This window comes from Phalacrocorax carbo, chromosome 2 (assembly GCF_963921805.1).
Source record: "Phalacrocorax carbo chromosome 2, bPhaCar2.1, whole genome shotgun sequence".
NCBI lineage: Eukaryota > Metazoa > Chordata > Aves > Suliformes > Phalacrocoracidae > Phalacrocorax > Phalacrocorax carbo.
Window position 1 is genome coordinate 152,608,609 of NC_087514.1, and position 19,923 is coordinate 152,628,531.

Here is a 19,923-nt window from a genome sequence, read left to right on the forward strand (position 1 = left end):
TGGTTTTTGTTTAATTTACAGTGAAGGAGGATTCAGGCTTAAATCCAAAACCCATTTCAAATTTAAACTGTGTTTCTGCATGCTTATTTTAAAAATAAAAATATATTTTTTACACTGTCCTATACTCCAAAGCTGTAATTCAGAAATGTTACAAGCTTATTCATGTAGAAGGTATCTATGCAGAAGGAAAAAAAGGCCTGAAAATGACCTGTGGTTGTTGATTCCTCTCTCTGCAAACTTCACTTCCGATCTGTAGTCCTGTATTAATTACCCTGTGCAGGAATGCATTTGTCTATTGATATTTGTCCTCTGAATGGGCGAAGCAAAGGAAGTCAGAAATTTCTTAGATATTGGTAGATTTCATTTCAATGGACAACACATCATCACATACTGGAACACTGTCTGACACCAATTTGAGCAGAAGACCCCCATATATTTTAGATAACGAAAATTTCAGTGTATGAAATCTGACAGTATAGCAATAATGTCAGTAATGCAGTCAGAAGAAAACATTTTTATCAAAAGTGATTATAAAACCCGGTGATAACTGGTGATATTGGCCTCACTGTTACACTGACTGCCATGAGACATGCTGGTGAACCTATCTAATTTTTGACCATGAATATCACATCACTCTCCACAGGTGCAGACATGAGTGTTCCCCATTTCATGTTAACCAAGTCTTCTCACGTATCTGCTTATCAACTATTTAATACATTTGGACATAGCACCATTTGCAGCAAGAACATTAAGATTTTCCCATGTATGGTTCAACAAGGGATACTTATTCCTATTCAAGTGGGAGAGAACTGATTGTTGAAGTGTTATGCAAATAATTATGTTCATATCCACCGGGAAAATTTTTAGAATATTTTCTACAATTGCTAATACAACGTGCTAATACACATACATAGTATTAAAAATCAGAGTCTAAATGTATTCTAAATCTTACTGTTAATTATAACCAGTACCCCATAACCACCTGCAGTAAGTAACGTAAGTGAAATGTAAGTGAAACGTAAGGAAAACCCTGAAGTGAAACTATAAGATGCCCAACACCCAAAATGTTCTGATTTTTTAATTAATTTTTTGTGCTTTAAGTTTAAACCACTGTGCAAATCCTATCACTTTCACATGACAAAAGTATAAATATTCTGATTACTTCACACATTTTTGAATATCGTTTAAAATACAGCTTTGTTTTTTGCCTTCTTCAGGACATAATCTACTTCATGTCATTGTCTCCAAACTTAGAGCAATCAAATGACCAGGGAAAAATACATAGATATATTCTTCAAAAGAATAACAGCTATCAGCTAAGTATTGCACTTTCCCTTTTGCAATTATGATAGCTTTTAACTTTGAATATATTTTTAGGAAAGAACCTGAACTTAATGAAATTATATTTTTTATGTTGACCCCTCTTATTGTGGGCATGTGTGTATATGCATGATATGGCCCAAACAATTTGTTAACATATATGGAATTAATCATACATATGGGAAATGCCAGTGCAGACTATTGTGGGAAAGATTAAAATCATTATGTAAACACGCTGTGCAGCATAGATGAGAACCCGGCATTTGCTCTGTATTTCAGCCCTAATCAGCAATGCTACTGCTATTGAAATCCAGGATCTGGAGAAGTGTTTGACCACAGTGCTTCAGTTTCACAAAGTGGATATGTGTATTAAGCTGTCTTCACTGAATTGTATTTCTTCGTGACATGGCACAATAAAAATGCGTATGTCTGAAATTTCAGATCAGCTAATTTTGAGGATTTATGGACTTCCTATGGATTTTGCTGGGGTTTAAAAATAGTAATAATGCTCAGCATTCACATAACTCTTTTCATCTTCAAAGAATTTTGTAAAAACTGCTAATCAACTTTGCAGTGTTTAAATGGAACTGAACTTTTAAAAACACAAAAGCTATCTGAAGGAGTTTCTAAACCCTTCTTGCTGAAGTGTTAATACTGAAAATGTCAACAGTGTACTGTCGTGCTTTTGAGACTCAAATTATAACGTTGAGTAAAGTATAAACTATCCTCATGCATTTGTGTGCCATTCAATTCAAAAGCTAATGATAACTGCTTCAAATGACAATATTGTTAGCTTCCTATAATTTTAGAAGAGCTTCTCATTGCAAGCTAATCCAGCAGCCATAGACATACCCTTCGTATAGTGACTCCTGTACACGTGAAACGGTGGTCACAAAAGTAAGGAAAAGGCTTATGCTCTGCTGTCTCCAGCAAACAGGAGCCACCTCGCTCCCTTCTTCAGAACTCTGCGAGTGCGATTCAGATTTCAGATAAAGGCAACTACCATTTTAGACACCTAAATTTAGGTGTCAACATATGTTTTGGACTCCCAGAAAAGCTGGTCAAGATTCAGTCACATCAGGTGGCTGCCCGCAGAGAGCAGCTCAGCCGAACTGCAGAAACGTGGCCATTTTAAGGTGAAGCCAAACCTTTCTCTAGCCATTACCAACTGTGCCAAGTACCCCTCCCTTGACCACAAAGGGCGTTTAGCCATGTAGCTCAAATGTAGATACCAAATTAGTCATGTTAGTCTGTAAGCCAAATCCCACCCTGAACCAAATGTTTACAGCAGTTCTGTCTGAACTAAACTTTAACTTTTTCCAGCAACAGAAAACTCAAATCTGTGGTGCTGGCAGAGCTGCTGTGAGTAAAAGTGAATAAGTTGGCAAAAGAAGAGAAATCCACTCTAATTTCATGTAGTCTTAGGAGTTAAATTATAAATATATTCCCAATCCCTTGGGAGCTTCGGTCCCTTTCGTCAGATTTTTTCACGTTAGTGATTTAGATCCTTGCAAAAAATCACCCACTTATCTTAATTGATGAACACAGCATGGGAAGGATATCATGGCTAGTACATTACATTTGCTGTTGCAATGGCAGCAATGTCCTCCCCTAAGAGCAGAAACAAAGTTGGCTGCTGCTTCTGGTGTGCAATTGCTTGGTCAATTCAATTAATCCTCCTGCTGCTGCCAGGATTCAGCTATTGCCCAAGTGATAATCCACAACCTCATCTTTTCCACTGAGGCTCGCTCATTTACAAAATCAGTATTGAACGCTTGCAGTTCCACATATGTGAGACGGCTGACAATGTTTATTAAGGATAGAAACAGCATTGTGTAAGGACAGAAACTAAATGACAAGCCATTCACTGCTGCCAGTTCTCAGTTGTTCTGCCATCAGACTGGCATGCGTTGGGATGATGGATTTAAAACAGAGAAAACCATCACGTTTATAAAGCCAGTCAGCTTGTTTAAGTTAGTCAGATGGGATGAACACATTCAGTCCAATTTTTGCCAGATATTGTTTCTAATAAAGAGGTCAGGAGGTACGTTGGCCAGTAGCCAAATCTTGTCAAATTTGTCCCCTCCTCCTTTGCTAGTGAAAAATACCTTGCAGGCACAATGTGCCAGCAACTAAGCCAGGTCTTGCTGTTCCTCCTCCCCCTCTCCTCGCCTGCCTTCAGGGCTTTAATGGGTCTTTTCCCAATTTTTGGCAATCAAATCAATATGGGAGTTTGTCCTCTCCTGTATTTTCCTTTGACCTTTGTCTGGATGCAAGCAGAATTTTTCTGACAACTACTCTTCTAATGAGGGTACCTTGATTATAGGCATTATTGTGATTTCCCTCTGAACCGGCATATGACACTTAGCTTTTCTTATCGTGATTAGAGCTAGTCAGTTATCACAGTTATAACCACCTCTCGGCAAAGCCATCTGCTTTCCTGGGAAAGTCATTCTAAAGGATCACGGTGGGCAGTGGATAATCATAGGCAGCAACAGAAGTAACTTGTAAACAAGAAAGACACCTGCTCTTCCTCATTTGCGTCCCCCCATGTCATTCAAAACTTTAGCATATTTTTTTAAAAAGTCAGAAAATACTGCTATGTAAATATAATTTTTAAATTGGGAGGCTGGAGATCAACCTTTTTCAAGGCATTAAAAGAAAAAAATTAACAGTGCTGCCTTATCTCTTGTGTACATACATGTGTGGCCAGCTGGCTGAAATATGACTGTCCTCTGATCTCAGACACATGAGGAAACACATACACAATGTGGTCAGTTTGCTATGGATGTGCACAAGCATACAGGGACAAAAGGCCAAGGCACAACATGAAATAAAAGTAGCAGGGAGCTTTAAAGATAACAATAAATCATTGTGTAATTGCATTAGCAGTAAAAGGAAGAGCAAAGAAAAGGTTGCTCCCCTGCTCAGTAGTGAGGGAACTGTATTGACAGATGATGCTGAGGCGACCTAAGGCTTAATGGTTTTTTTTTCCCTTTTCATCTGTCTTCACTAAAATAGTTGATTGCAAGCAGGCGGCCAGCACAATTGATACAGCCACCAACAGCAAAAAGATCTCCAATCTAACAGCAAAAGAAGTAGCTAGAAACTGGTTAAGTTGACCTTCATCTGGCACACACAACTGTCTGAGGCAGTCTCAGAGCTTTTTCAGTAGCCAGGAGAACCTGCTGAGGACAGGTGAAGTACTGAAAGACAAGAAAAAGTCAAACAACTCTTAGATGAGAAGAATTATAGAACCCTCAGTTTAACTTTAATCGCCTTTGAAACAAACTATTGGTAAGCACAGAGAAGATAATGGGATGAGCAGTAGCCAAGAACATTAAGAACAAGTTATCAAGAATAGATGTGGTCAAGTCAGTCAGATTTCCTTCCACAACACAGTAAACGGCCTTGTGAACAGAGGACAAACAGGACATCCCAGGCTAAGAAAACAACAGTTACAGGATGGATGCAATAGGTTGAATCAGGCAGCTCCTACACAGTATCTAGAGAGCAGCTCTCCTTAATTCACAGTCACGCTGGATGGATGGATGGAGACATCTTCTACATGGATCTCTTTCTGATTTACTCAGGTTTATCATTATTAATTAGAATCCTATGGAATCCACAGAAAACCCAAATGAAGGAGCTTTGGAGGAAAGGATTAACGTTTCAAATGTTCTTGAAAAACAGACAGAGTAGACTTCAAAAATAGAATTAACTTCAATAACAGCAATGGGAAGATAATTTGCATAGTTGGAAGAATTAAGCATAGCAATTAAAAGTAGAGGAAAAAAATCTGTGAGTTGCTTTTTCAGGAATGGATCTGGAAGTTCTACAGAATGACAGATCCTCACAAGTCAGCAATGTCAAGCTTTTAGGAACAAGAAAGTGTGGGGACATAACAGCAGTCTCTAGGTACATAAGGAGGAACAGAATAATGTTTTCCATCTCTAATGCAAGTACCAGGTTTTTAAACTGCAGCAAGAATAACTGAGACTAGATAATGTGGGCAGGGGAATTTTCTAACAAAAAGGTAGTAGAAAGGATTGCCACGGGGCCATGGGGAGTTGTAGGGTCTATGTCATTGTAAACTGAAAAAACCCAGGATGAAACAAACATCTTGCAAGAATGGCATACCCAGGAGATCCTACCTTGGGAAAGTGACATGATCTCTCTTCTAGATCTGTAATTCTGCACCTACATAGAAATTTTACACACAATACATTTCCTACGTATTGGTTCTACAACAACAGAGGAGCATAACAGGGACTACACATAAAAAGAAAAAAGGAAAGAAAAAGCTGCCCACCACCTCAAAATTAAGGAAAGGCATCTACACAATCAGGGTCTTAATTTTCTTTCTCCTTCAGTTAGCACAGCCTATCTGCCAATCAGAATATGTGATAGGACTTACTGTCTCTCTGAAGCTCCCCCCTCCTCAAGTCCCACATGCAGAAGAGACGCATGAGAATGTCAAAAACCTTTAACGAGCTACAACCCAGGAGGGCTGTAGTTTAAATAAAAAAAGGGAGGGGGAGGGATAAAGGTGATAAGGTGACTTCCCTAATACATTAAAAAGAGAACAACATGCTTATTTTTATAGGGAGCTATATTAAAGAAGGCAGCAAAAAACAAATGAAGATATAAAGATACTAAAAAATGCAGGAGAGAAAGTAAATACTATGCATATAAGGCAGGTCAAGTGGAAACACCAGTTTGAAACCAAGTGACACTGATGAAAATAAAGGAAACATTAGAATAATTTCCTCTAACCTGGTGGTATCTCTCATGCATTTCACTCCCACCTTTCCTTATTCCCTGACCTTCTTGATTCATCCTTTGTCTTTCCAATGCGAAGATACATCGAGCAGAGTATCTCAAACCTGCTTTCTTGGATCTTGGATTAAACAAGTGAAAATCCTTGCTTATTTTGATTAAAAAAAAACCCAAACTGTAAATTACCACCTTACATTTCAATGGAATTTTTAGACTACATTGCAGTTAACAGCCTGAAGCATTTGGGGTGGACGGTATGTCTGCTGTGTTTCTGTAAAGGACATGTTTCAATCAAAGGCAAATGTATCGGGCATATAGGCAGTATAGGTCCTCCCATCTCCAAAACAAAGAATACCATGACAGAATTTTTCTTTCCTTATTTCCATGTCTGATCCAAGGGTCAGTGACCCCAGCAGCAGAGGATCACCCAGCTGGGCAACTGGGACAGTTATCCTGCTGGGAACCACGTTGCATCAAAGAACATCATTGCTGTCTGTAAGCAAAATGGAATTTAAGTTTTCTTTTGCATTACAAAACTGGCCAGAAGAGCTGGTATTTACACCTATGACAACAGATCCCTGATCATTAGGTTAATTTAGCTCAAATCTCCTATTTAACTCTTTTGCTGGACTGAAGTAGAAAGGAAAAAGATAACGCGATTCAGCTGTTGCTGAAACACGACTTGGGAGATCTCCTGCTTCCATCCCTCCTCACTTTAAGAGCACCGGTTTTCTCTCTCACACAGGCTTTCTTGCACCATTTCTTCCCCTATGGTTTTTTTTTTTTTTTAACAACTGGAGAACAATGCCAGAAAGCAGCGCTGGTGGGTAACATCTGAATTCTGCAGTGTAAGGAGCAGCTGTTCCCATATGTGCAAGAAACAAATGACGCAGGCATACCATATATCAAACGGTACCATATATCAAACGGTACCATATATCATACCATATATCAAATCAGTCTTTCCCAGATGCTGCAGGCAGTAGCTGGAGGTCCAGCTACAATACTGTCATCAGTTGGTTGAGCTAAGCCACACCAGCATCTACACTCTTCTAGCTGAAGTCTAGTAACAAAAGTGGGTGTAAAATGCTGCCGCGAGCTCTATTTCAGGTACGTTACTCTGTGTTTCTAGAGTGCTATGTACAAAGTAGCCTAATCCCAAAGCTGGAAAATGAAACAGTCTGAAGTGACAAAAAAATACAATGACATACCTCACAACAAAGCAAGGGATTATGTGAATCTCATACACTGAAGTTGAAAGAAAAGGAAAAGAAACCCCCACCAACAGAGAATATCGCTTATAAGTTAATATCTTTGCTCAGGACCCACAAATTGGCACCCACAACACCTCTCAGGATTCACTTCTAAAACCTTGCTGGGTCACAGTACTAAGTGAGAGCATAAATCTACAGCATGTTCAGAAACAGAGCCAGCTTTCTTACAACCCATTACAAGGTTTGTTCTAGTAAGTGGTTACAAAATAAAAATTCCAGCTGTGGTGTGGAGGGGGGACCTAGCTGCCTGTCGTGAATGTATCATTAGGCGTCTTTCGGGTTAGTCAAATACTTGCTGCTGTGTCAGAGTTAGAAACAATAGAGTGCCTTTAGTGCTTTATCTTACTGTTAGACTCCTGTAGTGCGGTCGGGAAAATATGAGGGGTTTTCAGTTCTGTTCAACTCAGCAACAATACATTCAGTAAGTTAATATTTATGGTACAGCTTTTTAAATTCTCAAATAAGTATTTGCTACAGCAACTCTACCACTAACAGCACAGTCTAAGGGACATCAGAGGACATACTGCTGCCTTATCCCAAAGTTCTTGGCATTCTCAAGTGAAATACAAATATTAGCGCTCTTACTTAAAACTGAGATTTCTAAGAGAGCACTTAACTCATATGATCTGCAAGATACGTTAACCAAATTTGTAACCCAGAATATTGCAGGGGACTTAGTTGGACCTCGCCCAGTACAATGTCTTGGATCACTGCAGAGGAATAATAGGGAAAATATACTTTTAGCATGATGGCTTAAAATCTCTGTACTTACAATACATAGCTAGAGAATGTGAGAAGCTTTATTTTAAAAACTACCTCAGCAACTATTACTCCACAAAAGCTTCCATTTATATATCTCCCAAAGTCAGTATTTTTATGAAGTGGAACTGGTCTGAAATGTTATTCCAAAGCTCAATATTTTCATGCTCCATTTCTGTGTTCTCTTACAAAAATTACTGCCATTGATTTGTTTTCACATCCTGCACCCTCATCCATTATGTAAAAAACCACTGCCAAAAACAATGCTACAAATCTAAGTGAAGATGGAATATCCCTTGACAAGCAGAACCCATCTCAAAATAAGTGAGAATGAGAAACACATTGCTCTGATTTTCTGATTCACAGAGGCATTTTTTCTCTCTTAGGGGCTGGGAAGGGAGTGGAAGTTCTATCGGAAAGGATTTTACACAAGTCACTTTAGAAAATATTTATACTCTGAATGTTTGCAGTAATAACAGATTTAGAGGCAATAGTTCTTGTGAAAGCTGTTAAGTGGCATCAAAATACAGCAGCAGCAAAACTAAAGTTGAACCTTTGCGTTATTTTAAAGACACAGATAACACTTATGCTATGTAAGAAACAAAAATCCTCTCTTTATCACAGTGTGTTGTCTTTTTTCCTAAAAGTAAAATGAAACTGCTTGATGAAAATATTTTGCTTAAGGGGAAAAAAAGTTGAGGTTTTCCAATAAAAATATTATGGTCTCTCTGGGAAATCTGGAAAGACACGAAGAGTGTCCTGCTGTTCAGCCCCCTGCTCCATCTGATACTTTAACAGTTCCAGATGGCCTTTACTACAGGATGACCTCCCCTCTATTCTTTTATTATGACCTTTGGGTCACAAATTATCTATAGGATGCTGCTGTCATTCTGTAAGACACTGTTGTACTCTTTCATCTAAAGAATAAAGATGCTTAACATTGAAACTCATCTTTGTTAGGCTGACCTTCCAATGATGATCAAAACAGACAGTTATTCCAATCAGTGTCATTGCTGGAGAAAATATGTTTCATTTTTTGCAACACTGACATTAAGAAACTAAGGCATAGTTTTAAATCAGATCACTTGTGCAATTCTACTTGGCTAGAGAGCATAGCATGTTATGCTCATTTCAAATATCAAAAATATTGCTGTAACAGTTTTGATGAGTTACATTGATTAGAAGGATGTGGTGGGTTTGTTTTTTGTAAGTTATTGATGTGGTTTTCATGTAAACTTCATTGATAGGAGGTAATAAAACTTTATGTAGGCTTTATTAATTATTTGTCTTCTCTCTCATCATAAACAGAACACACTGAACTTGCACAGGAAAATATAATAAATAGTCCCAATGTACTAAATAAAGTAATAAGGTTAATTTCTTTCCTGCTGTCAGTAAATTCATGTTAGCAGTCTCTCGTCAGCTTGACATCAATTAATGATTTTAATTCCAGACTCTTGTCACAGTACTCACCACCCTTTCGTCTAATTAAAATGGATGATGCATGATGAAGGGAAAACACAAGACTTCTGTTCTTGTTGTAACATTTCTATTCATTAGTATACTTTTACAACAAAGGGCTTGTGGCTTTAATGGTACCAGAGAAAGATGAAGAGAAGTTTATTATATGTTGGAGATAAAGACCCTTATACCCTTAGGAAACAGGCAATACAGGAAGCATTTTATGGAATGACCAAATCCTTCAGGAAAAAAAAACCCCAATGTTATTTTAACTACTAATGAACATAAAGAATGTTTCACTCTCAATATAGGAAAAATTATGTGAACAACACCCACTGAAATCATAGACTTGTTTACATTCACACCAAAAATGCTGTCAGCCTGTTGATTGATCTCCAGAAATAACGGCAAATCTGCCAATACAGAGACAAATGCCTGATCCACCTCCCCCAGATGGCATCTCTGCAAGACCAAGATCCTCAGTCATCTCTCCCACTCTTTCTACCACACTCTGGCTGCTGCAGCAGCATCACCTCCTACCTCCAACCACTAAAAGCATCTCCCCAGTCCCCACTAGAAACAGAGTTTTCCCCCAGCTGATAGCAAGGCGTTAAGATTCACCCTGCCATACAAAGCCCTGTCGAGGTTTCTGGCCTGGAGCACCATGAAAGGGCTAGGTGTCCCCTCCAGGGCTGCGGCCCAGAGAGGCCAAGCTGGCCACCGTGCAGGACAGCGGGCAGCCGAGCCCCGCTGGTCCCACAGCATGACCAATGCCAGCACTGGTGACATTTGCACAGACATGGGTAACAATAACAGAAGAATTATGTAAATTCAATTCCCTTTGTAACCTAAAGGAACAAAAGGTTTTGTTTTCCAAGACAGAAAGAGGAAAAACTAGCGAAGAAGCAGGTTTCTTTTCCAGATGATAACTAGACATATGTACGTATGAAACAGGGTATTGCTTTCCTGGGTATTAGTTGTCCTCCAACAAGTATAGCAGAGACTGGAATTGTATGGATGCTTTTTCAGAGCAGAGGGAGCCCCTGGCTCCAAAAGCCCCCATCCTCCAAAAGCTCCGTCATCCTCCCAGCATTTCTGGAGCCTCTGTCATAGCGCTTCCATTAGAACAGCTCTTTAATTCTCTTCCAAAAAGTTTCTCCTTATCTCCTCAATACTGATCCTCCCAACACAGGTGTTTAAGCACCTGATTTTGCATCCATTTCAGTGGAAGTTGAGGAAGAATACAATACAAAGATTAAATTACTTTTATGGTAACCCAGTGATTTATAGAACGCTAGTAAAGCTCTTAAGCCAGTGTATTAACCAAACGGAGAAAATATCCTGTAGACTCTTCTTTTAAGAGGAGGAAGTGCCTCTAGAGGCAGATTAAAGCATAAGCACTATTCACCCATAGCTAGATTCATATATTCTGAGTCATGAGATTACATTAGAATTGCAGCTTTCATGTTTTAAGTATTATCTAGCAACGAGCCACGCTGGATACAGCTGAATTTGTTGAAAACTTCACAAAGAAGTATGCTTATTACATTCTACTGTTATCTACTACCCAGATACAAGGAGTAAAGCTGTTTGTCGGGGGAGCACTTGGTTTGCTAGAGGAAGCCAGTCCAAGGCTGAAGACACAGTTGGCGTTCATGGCCTTGCCAGGCAGGCGTCAAGAACTGTACAGGTCTGAGCTGAAGAAGGGCAGAACACAGGCAAAGGTTTTTGATTTGCTAAAGACTTATTTTGTGATAAACACAGAGCTGCAAGGAAAAAAAAAAACCAGAAAAATGAAAAAAAAAAAAAAAAGAAATCCAAGAAAAATCCGAGGATGAAAGAGGGAGAGACGAAGGTATCAGAACCTGCTGTTAGAGTGATGTCTCTCCCCAGGAAGGGCCACCAATAAAAACTAGAAGACAGAAGCAGCAGGTTTTCTGAACAGTTCTGTCTTCAAATCTTCTAAGAAAGAGCCTATACTACAGGGACTTGAAGAAGACAGAAAATATTTCAGTGCAATCAGGTTGAAGGATACTGATGGACACACTGGCTACATATCGAGAAAACCATATCCTGGGAGGCCCTTGAAGACCAGATGTAGAGAGTTTCTAAAGTGGACAGGTCTGTGAGCTTCCAAAGGCTTAGGTCCAATAGCACAGTAGGAGGTGACCATCCACACGAAAACTAACTGGCTTGTAACGCTAATTGCTCTTGGCCACTGACAAAAGTTTTAAGTCTGTCCTACATAGCAACGCCTGTGCAAAACAATAAGTAGTTTGAACAATCTCTGAAAGCTCAAGATATCCCCCGCATCTCCAACCTGTAAAATCCAAGACATTACACTTAGGAGGACAGGCCAACCACAGGTGCACTGGGAGAATCTGCAACTGGCAGAAGACCTATAACAAAACCAAGAAGGACTCAAGACTGTTTTTGCAGTCCATCTGAGCAGATGCAGCATCTCAGTGGTATCCAGTTTTAGTAGTCCAGTGATGGACAGGATGACAGCATAGCAAAGAGGGGCTTCAAGTTAGCATATATATAAAACAGCTGTGATTTGGCACAGGGGTAGAGCTAATTCAATTCAGACCTTATTCGACTTCCTCAAGACTCTGCAGTATAGTCTATTTCTTAGGAGACACAAAGACAAGTTCAGAAAACCTATTGCTTAGTTTTGTCTTAAGGCTTTGATAGGTGCCGTTGCTGGGGAGAAGCACCTTTTCTAACAGCACACCAGAACCCATATGGATTTTCAGATCGTTGTTTGGCAGACACTCAAGGGTAATGCAAGCAGACTTTTTTCTCTGGAGTAAACCAGTGTTAAAGGATAGTTACGCAGGGGGACAATGTCCTATGGTCTTGGATGAACTATTAATCCAGCATTTGGAGAATTTACAAATAGAAAGCATTTTACAGCAATTTTGGTAAGATCGGTGGCTTGTCTCCTCAGATGACGCTCCTAATTGTTCCAGTATACTGTTTCACTGAAAGCTGCCTGTATTTTCAACTAGATAATTTCATTTTCTGTTCAAAATTACTTTAAGATTGTCAGTAAATGCATACCATATACAGCTTGAGCTATGCTCCTTAATAAGAAATTATTATTAATAATGTTTATTAAACACAACTTTATTCATTTGAACCATGGTGAATTGAAGAACATTAATTTGCTTATTTGTCTCATAATCAATATGAACACCACTTTTAAGACTTTAAAGAAAATACTATTGTAAGCACAGTACTATTAAAATTATCAAGTCAAGGCATAATAATTCCATAAAACTGTGGGCATGATTGATTTTTTAATGGACCATTCACTTGTTCTCTGACCCGACCCCCTAAGGATTTTTGCTCCTAGCCTCTCATACATAGTAAATTCATTAAATCCAACCTATTTCCCCAAAGTATTGCATCATTATAGAGGTATATAGTATCAAATACCAAGTAAAACAGAGCAAGTGAATTGTACTGCTGAAAACATCAAGGGGGAAAAAACCCCACAGAAAACAAAGTTAAAATAGCAGCCATTATGAACCAACACTTATTAAGAGAGTAATATTTTACTCTGTCTCCCAGTAAGCATTTTGAGGGATTGTTCAGCTAATTTGCAAGAGTACTCTTCATTAATAGCATGCATCTAACAACATTGTTTTACAGGATAGAAAGGAAACTCTGCAATCTAACAGCAAAAATATTTAGTCTCTATGGACCAAATCAACGTCTGAATTTTTCAGAAACGTAAGGAAGCACCTCACACATTTGGTTGCTATTTTATTGTCTTTTATTAGTTGTACATGCCACTACCCCAAAGAACTTGCATTCTCGTATAGACATATCACAAAGGAAAGCAAATACACAGTTAGGGAAAGAGAGAAATGGGCGGAGGTGGACCTGTGTTATGATAACATCAAGCTGTTATGAAGTTCTGGCACATGCATTTTCTGCAGTTTCAGTGAACATATAACATTGTTTTTATGACACACGAGGAATGAGATTCCAGGAAAGATTCAAACTGAATTGGTTAGCATAACTTGATGGACAGGGATTAGGAATTTGCTCCATGCATTGGGGGCTATACAAATAATTTCATAATTCTACCTTGTTACCCAGCGTGACTATTGCAACCTCTCTTACATCACCACATGGACAGTCTATACTCTCACCATTCTTACTGAGAGAGACAGAGAGACACAGAGAGAGAACGAAAAGAGAGAAAACATTACTAACTCAAACCTCAAGTCCTTCTTCTTTGAATAAATGTATATGGCTGATATTCTGGGGACCTAAGGTTACTTAGAAACCCTCCATGCTGGGCAAGCTTGGGTTCAGCACCGTGCATGTGTAGCTAGCCTTCCCCCTGCCCTGAGCTGGCTGGAGAGATGGGGGCAGCTTTCAATGTCTCTGCAGCCCTGGCATGAGTTTATCCACAAAGCGGCTGGTATGCCCACGTGTAGAGGGAAGTTGACTGCACAAACACCCTCATATCCAAGGTCACTTATTTCCTCCAGTTCCAGTATTCACCTTTACCATTTAATCTGAAAGCACATTACTTTCAAAACAGGAACAAATTTCATGGTTCTGTTTCACTTTTGTTAAAAAAGAGAAAATAAAACCAATCAGAGAAGTAAAAACAACCAAGAACTGTGATCCAGCCACCCTCTACTGTCAGAATGAATGGAGAACGACATGAACAAATTTTTACATTAATTTATGCTAGTATATCTGTTAAAGAGTAAAAAATTGCCCATAATGTAATCCAAGCAGATGGTTACAAATTATAAAGTTTCTGCAGTTTAACAAGTTACTGCTGATCTTCAGTAACTAATAAATGTATACTCCTAGCCTGCCTTAACTGTAACATAAATCACTCAACCTTAAAAGAACTGAAAGCAAATCATTTTAGGTTTAACTGAGGAGACTACACAAGAGTTACTGGGGTTCTGCTATTCCAGTGAGCTGTTAGTGATGAAGCCATTGTTTATAAACTCCTGTTCTTACCCACAGAGGACCAAGGTGCATAGAGATGATGGTCAAAGGGATCATTAGGACTAGCCATACCTCCTGTACAAGGACAACAAAATTTCTCTCCATAATTCCTGCATCAATCCTCAGTTTATGGCTGAGCTATAGCATATTTTTTAGATAAGTGGTTCCAATTCATAGTTCACTGTTAAATGCATCAGAATCTATTTACCATTCATCGTTCAAACTTTATAACCCTTTAAAGTTTGTCTCCTCACTGAAAATCTGCCTACTCAAAGAGGTCTTCTCTCCACACGCACCCCCGAATACTAGTTAATTTACGACCTAAGCTTTCCCAGATTTTGACTAAATTGATATAAAAGATACCAGAGTCTAAGCCCCAATATCTAGGGCTAGAAGAGACAGGATGAAAAGTAGATTGGAAATGTTGAGAAGAGCATGTAACATATATATATTATGTAGGTTTTCAATGTTAAGGGAAGCTGACAAGGAAAAATAGAGGTACTCACCACTCATTTTTACAATTAGCAGTTTAATATACATATCATTCCATAAACAGACTGCATGACACATAAATAGGCTGAACCCCAGTGACAAATATATTGATAAGTATAATTTTTAGGTTTTCTTCTTAATAAATCAATGAAAAAACTAGATATGCAAGACTTTGAAGAAAAATACAAAACATATTTCATTCTTTATAAATTTTTTTTTTCTGAGAATGTCAATAAAATCAGTTATAGGACGTATAGAGAAAGCATTTCATATTATTACTCCAGTCTCCTCAATAAGGAAAGGAGCTCTGGGTCTATAAAAGATGCATAATGCAGCCAAAGAAGCTGTTGATACTAATGTCCAAAATAAATCCAGCTTTGTCTTGTTATTTAAAGTATATAAACATATCAACATTTGGGAAATTTCATCAGTGAAAATTGAACTTCAGTTATCTAATGTAAAAAACAAACTCTCTCTATCAAGGTTTAAGCAAATACTGAAGTCTACCTCTCCTGTTCTTGCTTCATTCGTATTCTCTCCTCTTCTGAAGTAAGAGCTTCCTGCACTTTTATTTTACCAGTTTTCTCACTCTTGTCATCTTTGCGATGTTTGCCAAACCTGTTAATAACACACAAAAAAAGAATCTAACTTGTGAAATGAACAAAACTGTATTTTCCTTTTCCTATGACAAAGGGAGTCCTCCAGGAAGAGCTGCTTGGAAACCAGGAAGGGAAAGTCAAAGACCTCAGAATCTCAATTTTTAATATTTTCAGGCTGCTTTGAGGGATTTTGCATAGGGTTTTTTAATTTATTCTTTTTTTTACTCCTCTTAAAAGTCTATAGAACTCCTCACTAACAAAACAAAAAAATGATCACATTCCTTTCATTCCTTTTTCTACCAGGATTTTGGGGCCACTGTTCTTAAATACACAGTCAAACAGTGTTTTAGAAATTTCTCAACACTATTACTGCCAAAGAACGCAACTCAAGCTTACATTAAGTGAAAGCTTTCACTTATGAACTGCAAGAGACACTGCGCTGTGTATCTGACAACTACTCCATATGCAGTACCACCCTCTGCACCCATCCCACAAGAGCAGTTTCACCACACAATGAATACCATCCAAAATGGAAATTTATTCTTTTTCAGCACCAAATGTTTTTCTAATCTTTGTTACTCGTGACTCTTTTCCCCAAGGGTGTTCCAGTGCAAGGAGGGTGAGTGGAGGGATGGAGCTGGCTGGGCTGTCCCAGATGGAATGGGATGCTGCCAACCCAGTGTTTGCCCTCCTCACGTCTCCTCTTCCCCCTCTACCGGCTATGTTTCAAGTATTTTAGGCTTCTTCCATATTTGCACATTCCACTGTTTTATTTTAGACTTTCAGGGAGAGCACAGTTTGGCATCTGAGATACTCAGTTATTATTAGGACAAAATTGCATGTATTTCTCAGATATTTCAGACCTACTCTGAAACGAATGACTTTTGTACAGAGCGAACTAAACAAACACATAAATATAGCCCTTAAATACATCTAAGGTTTACATTACAATTTTCTGTGTAAGGCAGAAGGGATAACAGAAAGGATAACATATACCTATTAAACAGTATCTTATTATTATACATACCTTTTAAATGTGGGATCATTTATCCTACCAAAAGCAGTAAGAATTTTACTGTTTTTTAATGAATGCTCAGATGAGAGCAGGCTGACACTTGTGGCACTTCACACTCAGGTTCACATCAAAAGTGAAATGAAAGCACTGAAATGTGCAAAGTCCAGCAATGGTGCAGACAGGACACCTCAAATGCTGACAAACAGTGAAATAAAACATGGAGTTCTTAAAACTTTCTTCTGACCCATGAATGTAAATCGTTTAAAATATTTAGAGTCCACCAGGCATTTATATTTTCCCTTTTGTTCCTGTTGATTCTAGTATAAAGTCATCATGCGGGCTGAAGACATACCACACAGCGACCCTGAAGAAAGATTAATTTCTGGCCACACTGTCAAGAGATATTATTATACTGTGTAACCATGTTTATGGCTCTTAGGGCAGCTGTTTAAAAACCCCACAACACAAAAATACAATATAGGAGCATGTACACAAACTTTACAGTACGTGGCTGTTCTCCACAGTTCCCAGATTGCTCATTTCCAATGAGATTCAGGCATATCAAAACTAAAATTGTTCATTAATAGTCATCTGAAAAGGGAAAGGCAGAGGAAATGATAGGGTTAAGGAACACAAAACACTACATGAAGTTATAGTCTCTGATTTTATAATACGTTATATGTAAAACTGACATACTCAAATTCAGTGACTAGAAACACCAGCATGTATCTTTTAAAACATCCACCTATTTATTAGAGAGTAGTCAAAACCATTTTACAAAACATTTACATCGATGACACAGGAGATTCAAATCAAGTTCTGGATGTCATACACCAGACAAAAGAGCATGGTTAATTTAAAATAACCCTAAATCCTCTAGCCAAGAGATGAATTTTGGCAGAAAAACAGTGGCACTGAGCCATTTTACCCTGATACACGGAGAGTGCCGGGGGGTGGCAGGGGTCTGACTGACAGAACACGCAGAGCTGTGAGAAGACACACAACATATGTAGTACTGTAGCACAGCATCTCTGGGATGCCCACGTTTGATTCTGTCTCCTGCCCTTCCTTGACCCATTCAAAATGTCAGGCAAAGCAAAGGAACCAAATTGTGGAGTAGCCAGTTTATTTTTGAAAAAGAACTAGTGGTTACAAAAAAAAAAGAAAGGAAAAAAAAAAGAAAATAATTGAATTAGTTATACCCATCAGGTTTTGCAGCAAAACAGAACTTCTACCACCATAAATCAATTCATTGCAAGTATGAACAGAAATATATTGAAGACAACACCTTATTAAAAAAATAACATAGAGAGGAAATTTCTAATAATCCTTATAAGCAATCTAGTAAATGCCTGATCAGGCTGCATGATTGTGGGGAGGATACTTCTGTTAACATATAATGCAAACCTAGCAAGAATCGATGGTTTGAGTTTCCAGATCCAACCATTCAAGTCCAGTACACACCACACTCATGCCGCGTGGCACGAGGCAGACGTTGTGTTTACCACACAGGCAGCACTCGGAGCAGCAGTAGGGTTCAGTTTGCTTTGACTCATGAGCAAGCTGTGGCTTCTTCTCTTTCAGGGTTTTCTTCTGATCATCTGTGAATGAACATTCCTTCTGCCCTCAGGGACAGTCCTGAAAAAGTCTCCAGAAGACACCTCTGGTGCTTTTCCAGGCATTTCGAAGGGCGGCTATATTGTCCCCACTCTGACAGGAGACTTTCCAGTGCCCATGTCTGACAAGCTCTGTGGTCATCTCGGCAGTGGACAGCCTGGCAGAGTATGAACCATGGTGGTCTTGCAAAGTTGCCTTCTCTGGACTTTGTCACCCACAGAAGTGATATATCTGCCATAATCACCACTGCCTGTAACAAGTTCAGCAACATTAACTGCACTGTCCCTACACTCAAACCCGGAATAATCAACGATGTCCTCCCCCCTCCCTGCTTGTGGCTTCATGTTTTAACGGCATCACCTGATACTCATCTCCATGATACTCGTAAGTCATGGAGCTACAGAACAGTTTGGAAACATGCTGCCCTAAATGAGGCTGGGTCTGAACAAGTCTGCATACTTTTAGCAAGACCTCTGTGCAAAAATATTTACAAGTTCAAGATTTCTCTTTTCCACTGAGATCACAAGTCTAACAGCATCTCTGTTAAGCTTCAGCTTACAAGAGTATAAGTAATAGACACACAAAGGAAAAACATTTTCCAGGCTCCACCAAGCACTTCAGAAAGGTGTTTAAAAGAACTGTGATGGTGATACATATGTGTATACACACACAGAGACTTTTAATTCTGTAGGAGCACTCAACACTCCCCACTCCATACATCATTCAAAGGTTTTGGTAAGATTACTTTTGCTAACAATAAGTGTGTTTGCTATTTATTTCTGTTGAAAGCGTTTGCTCCATGAAGTACGATTTATAGTCATAATGAAACCCACAGCCCAAATCAGCAACCTCTCCACCAATTTTATAAGAGGCATTTATAAATTATTCAACATTCATATTCAAGCCAAGTTTAACTACAGATGAGCAACACCCAGCAATATTAAGGCACACCATTAAAGCAAGCTGTTAATACTCCCTCAACTGTACTGTAGTGACTAGACAGGTATGAAGCTATTCAAAATCACCAGTCCTTCTAACTTCCTCAGGTAGGTATTTCCTACTCTGATTCATGAATATTAAGTAAAATAGGACACTTAGAAATGAAAATAAGAGTATTGGTTGAAATTCAAGCAGTCTATGAAATATCCTTTCAAAACACCAAATGCACATCCCACAGTCACCCTGCGCAGTCTTCACAGCCAGTGGTAAAGCCCTTCCCTGCTGCTCTCCAGCAGCTCTCGTGCAATTGTGTGAGTCAAAGGCAGGAAAGCATGGGTCAGGTCCCCAGAATTGTTCCCGGTATTTAAAACACCCAAATTTGAATGCACGGGCCCAGTGAAAAGATCTGGCTTACCTTTGTAAAAGTTTCACCTTCTTAAACGTGCAAGTGCTATAGTCCCTGACTTGCCCCACCAACAATAATGTGTGTGACACCTTCCCCACAACCCACCAGCATCTTTGTGAAGCTTACTTCTTTACTGCTCAGGTACTCGAAAGGAAGATGCAGTTAAGATGTATGTCCCATACATGACCCATGGCAGCTTTGGAACCTTACTGGTTCCAATACTGTTTCTTCCATAATGCATACATTGAATGTCCTGGCACACCTGCGTAATGACTT

General features: G+C 38.9%; 1 protein-coding gene across 14 annotated transcripts in view; it reads right to left on the reverse strand.

Annotated features, from left to right (window-relative positions):
- Positions 1-19,923, reverse strand: part of PARD3 (par-3 family cell polarity regulator) — a 464,314-nt gene that overhangs the window by 104,479 nt on the left and 339,912 nt on the right. For 9 of the 14 annotated variants that reach the window (XM_064444952.1, XM_064444946.1, XM_064444945.1 and 6 more), the window contains one exon: positions 15,579-15,689. The exons of 4 other annotated variants lie outside the window; for them this stretch is intronic. In XM_064444952.1, the coding sequence (XP_064301022.1) occupies positions 15,579-15,689 (111 nt within the window). Of the gene's footprint in view, positions 1-15,578; positions 15,690-17,428; positions 18,553-19,923 lie in introns of those variants that run through there. One more of the 14 variants, XM_064444948.1, reaches the window with a different exon arrangement.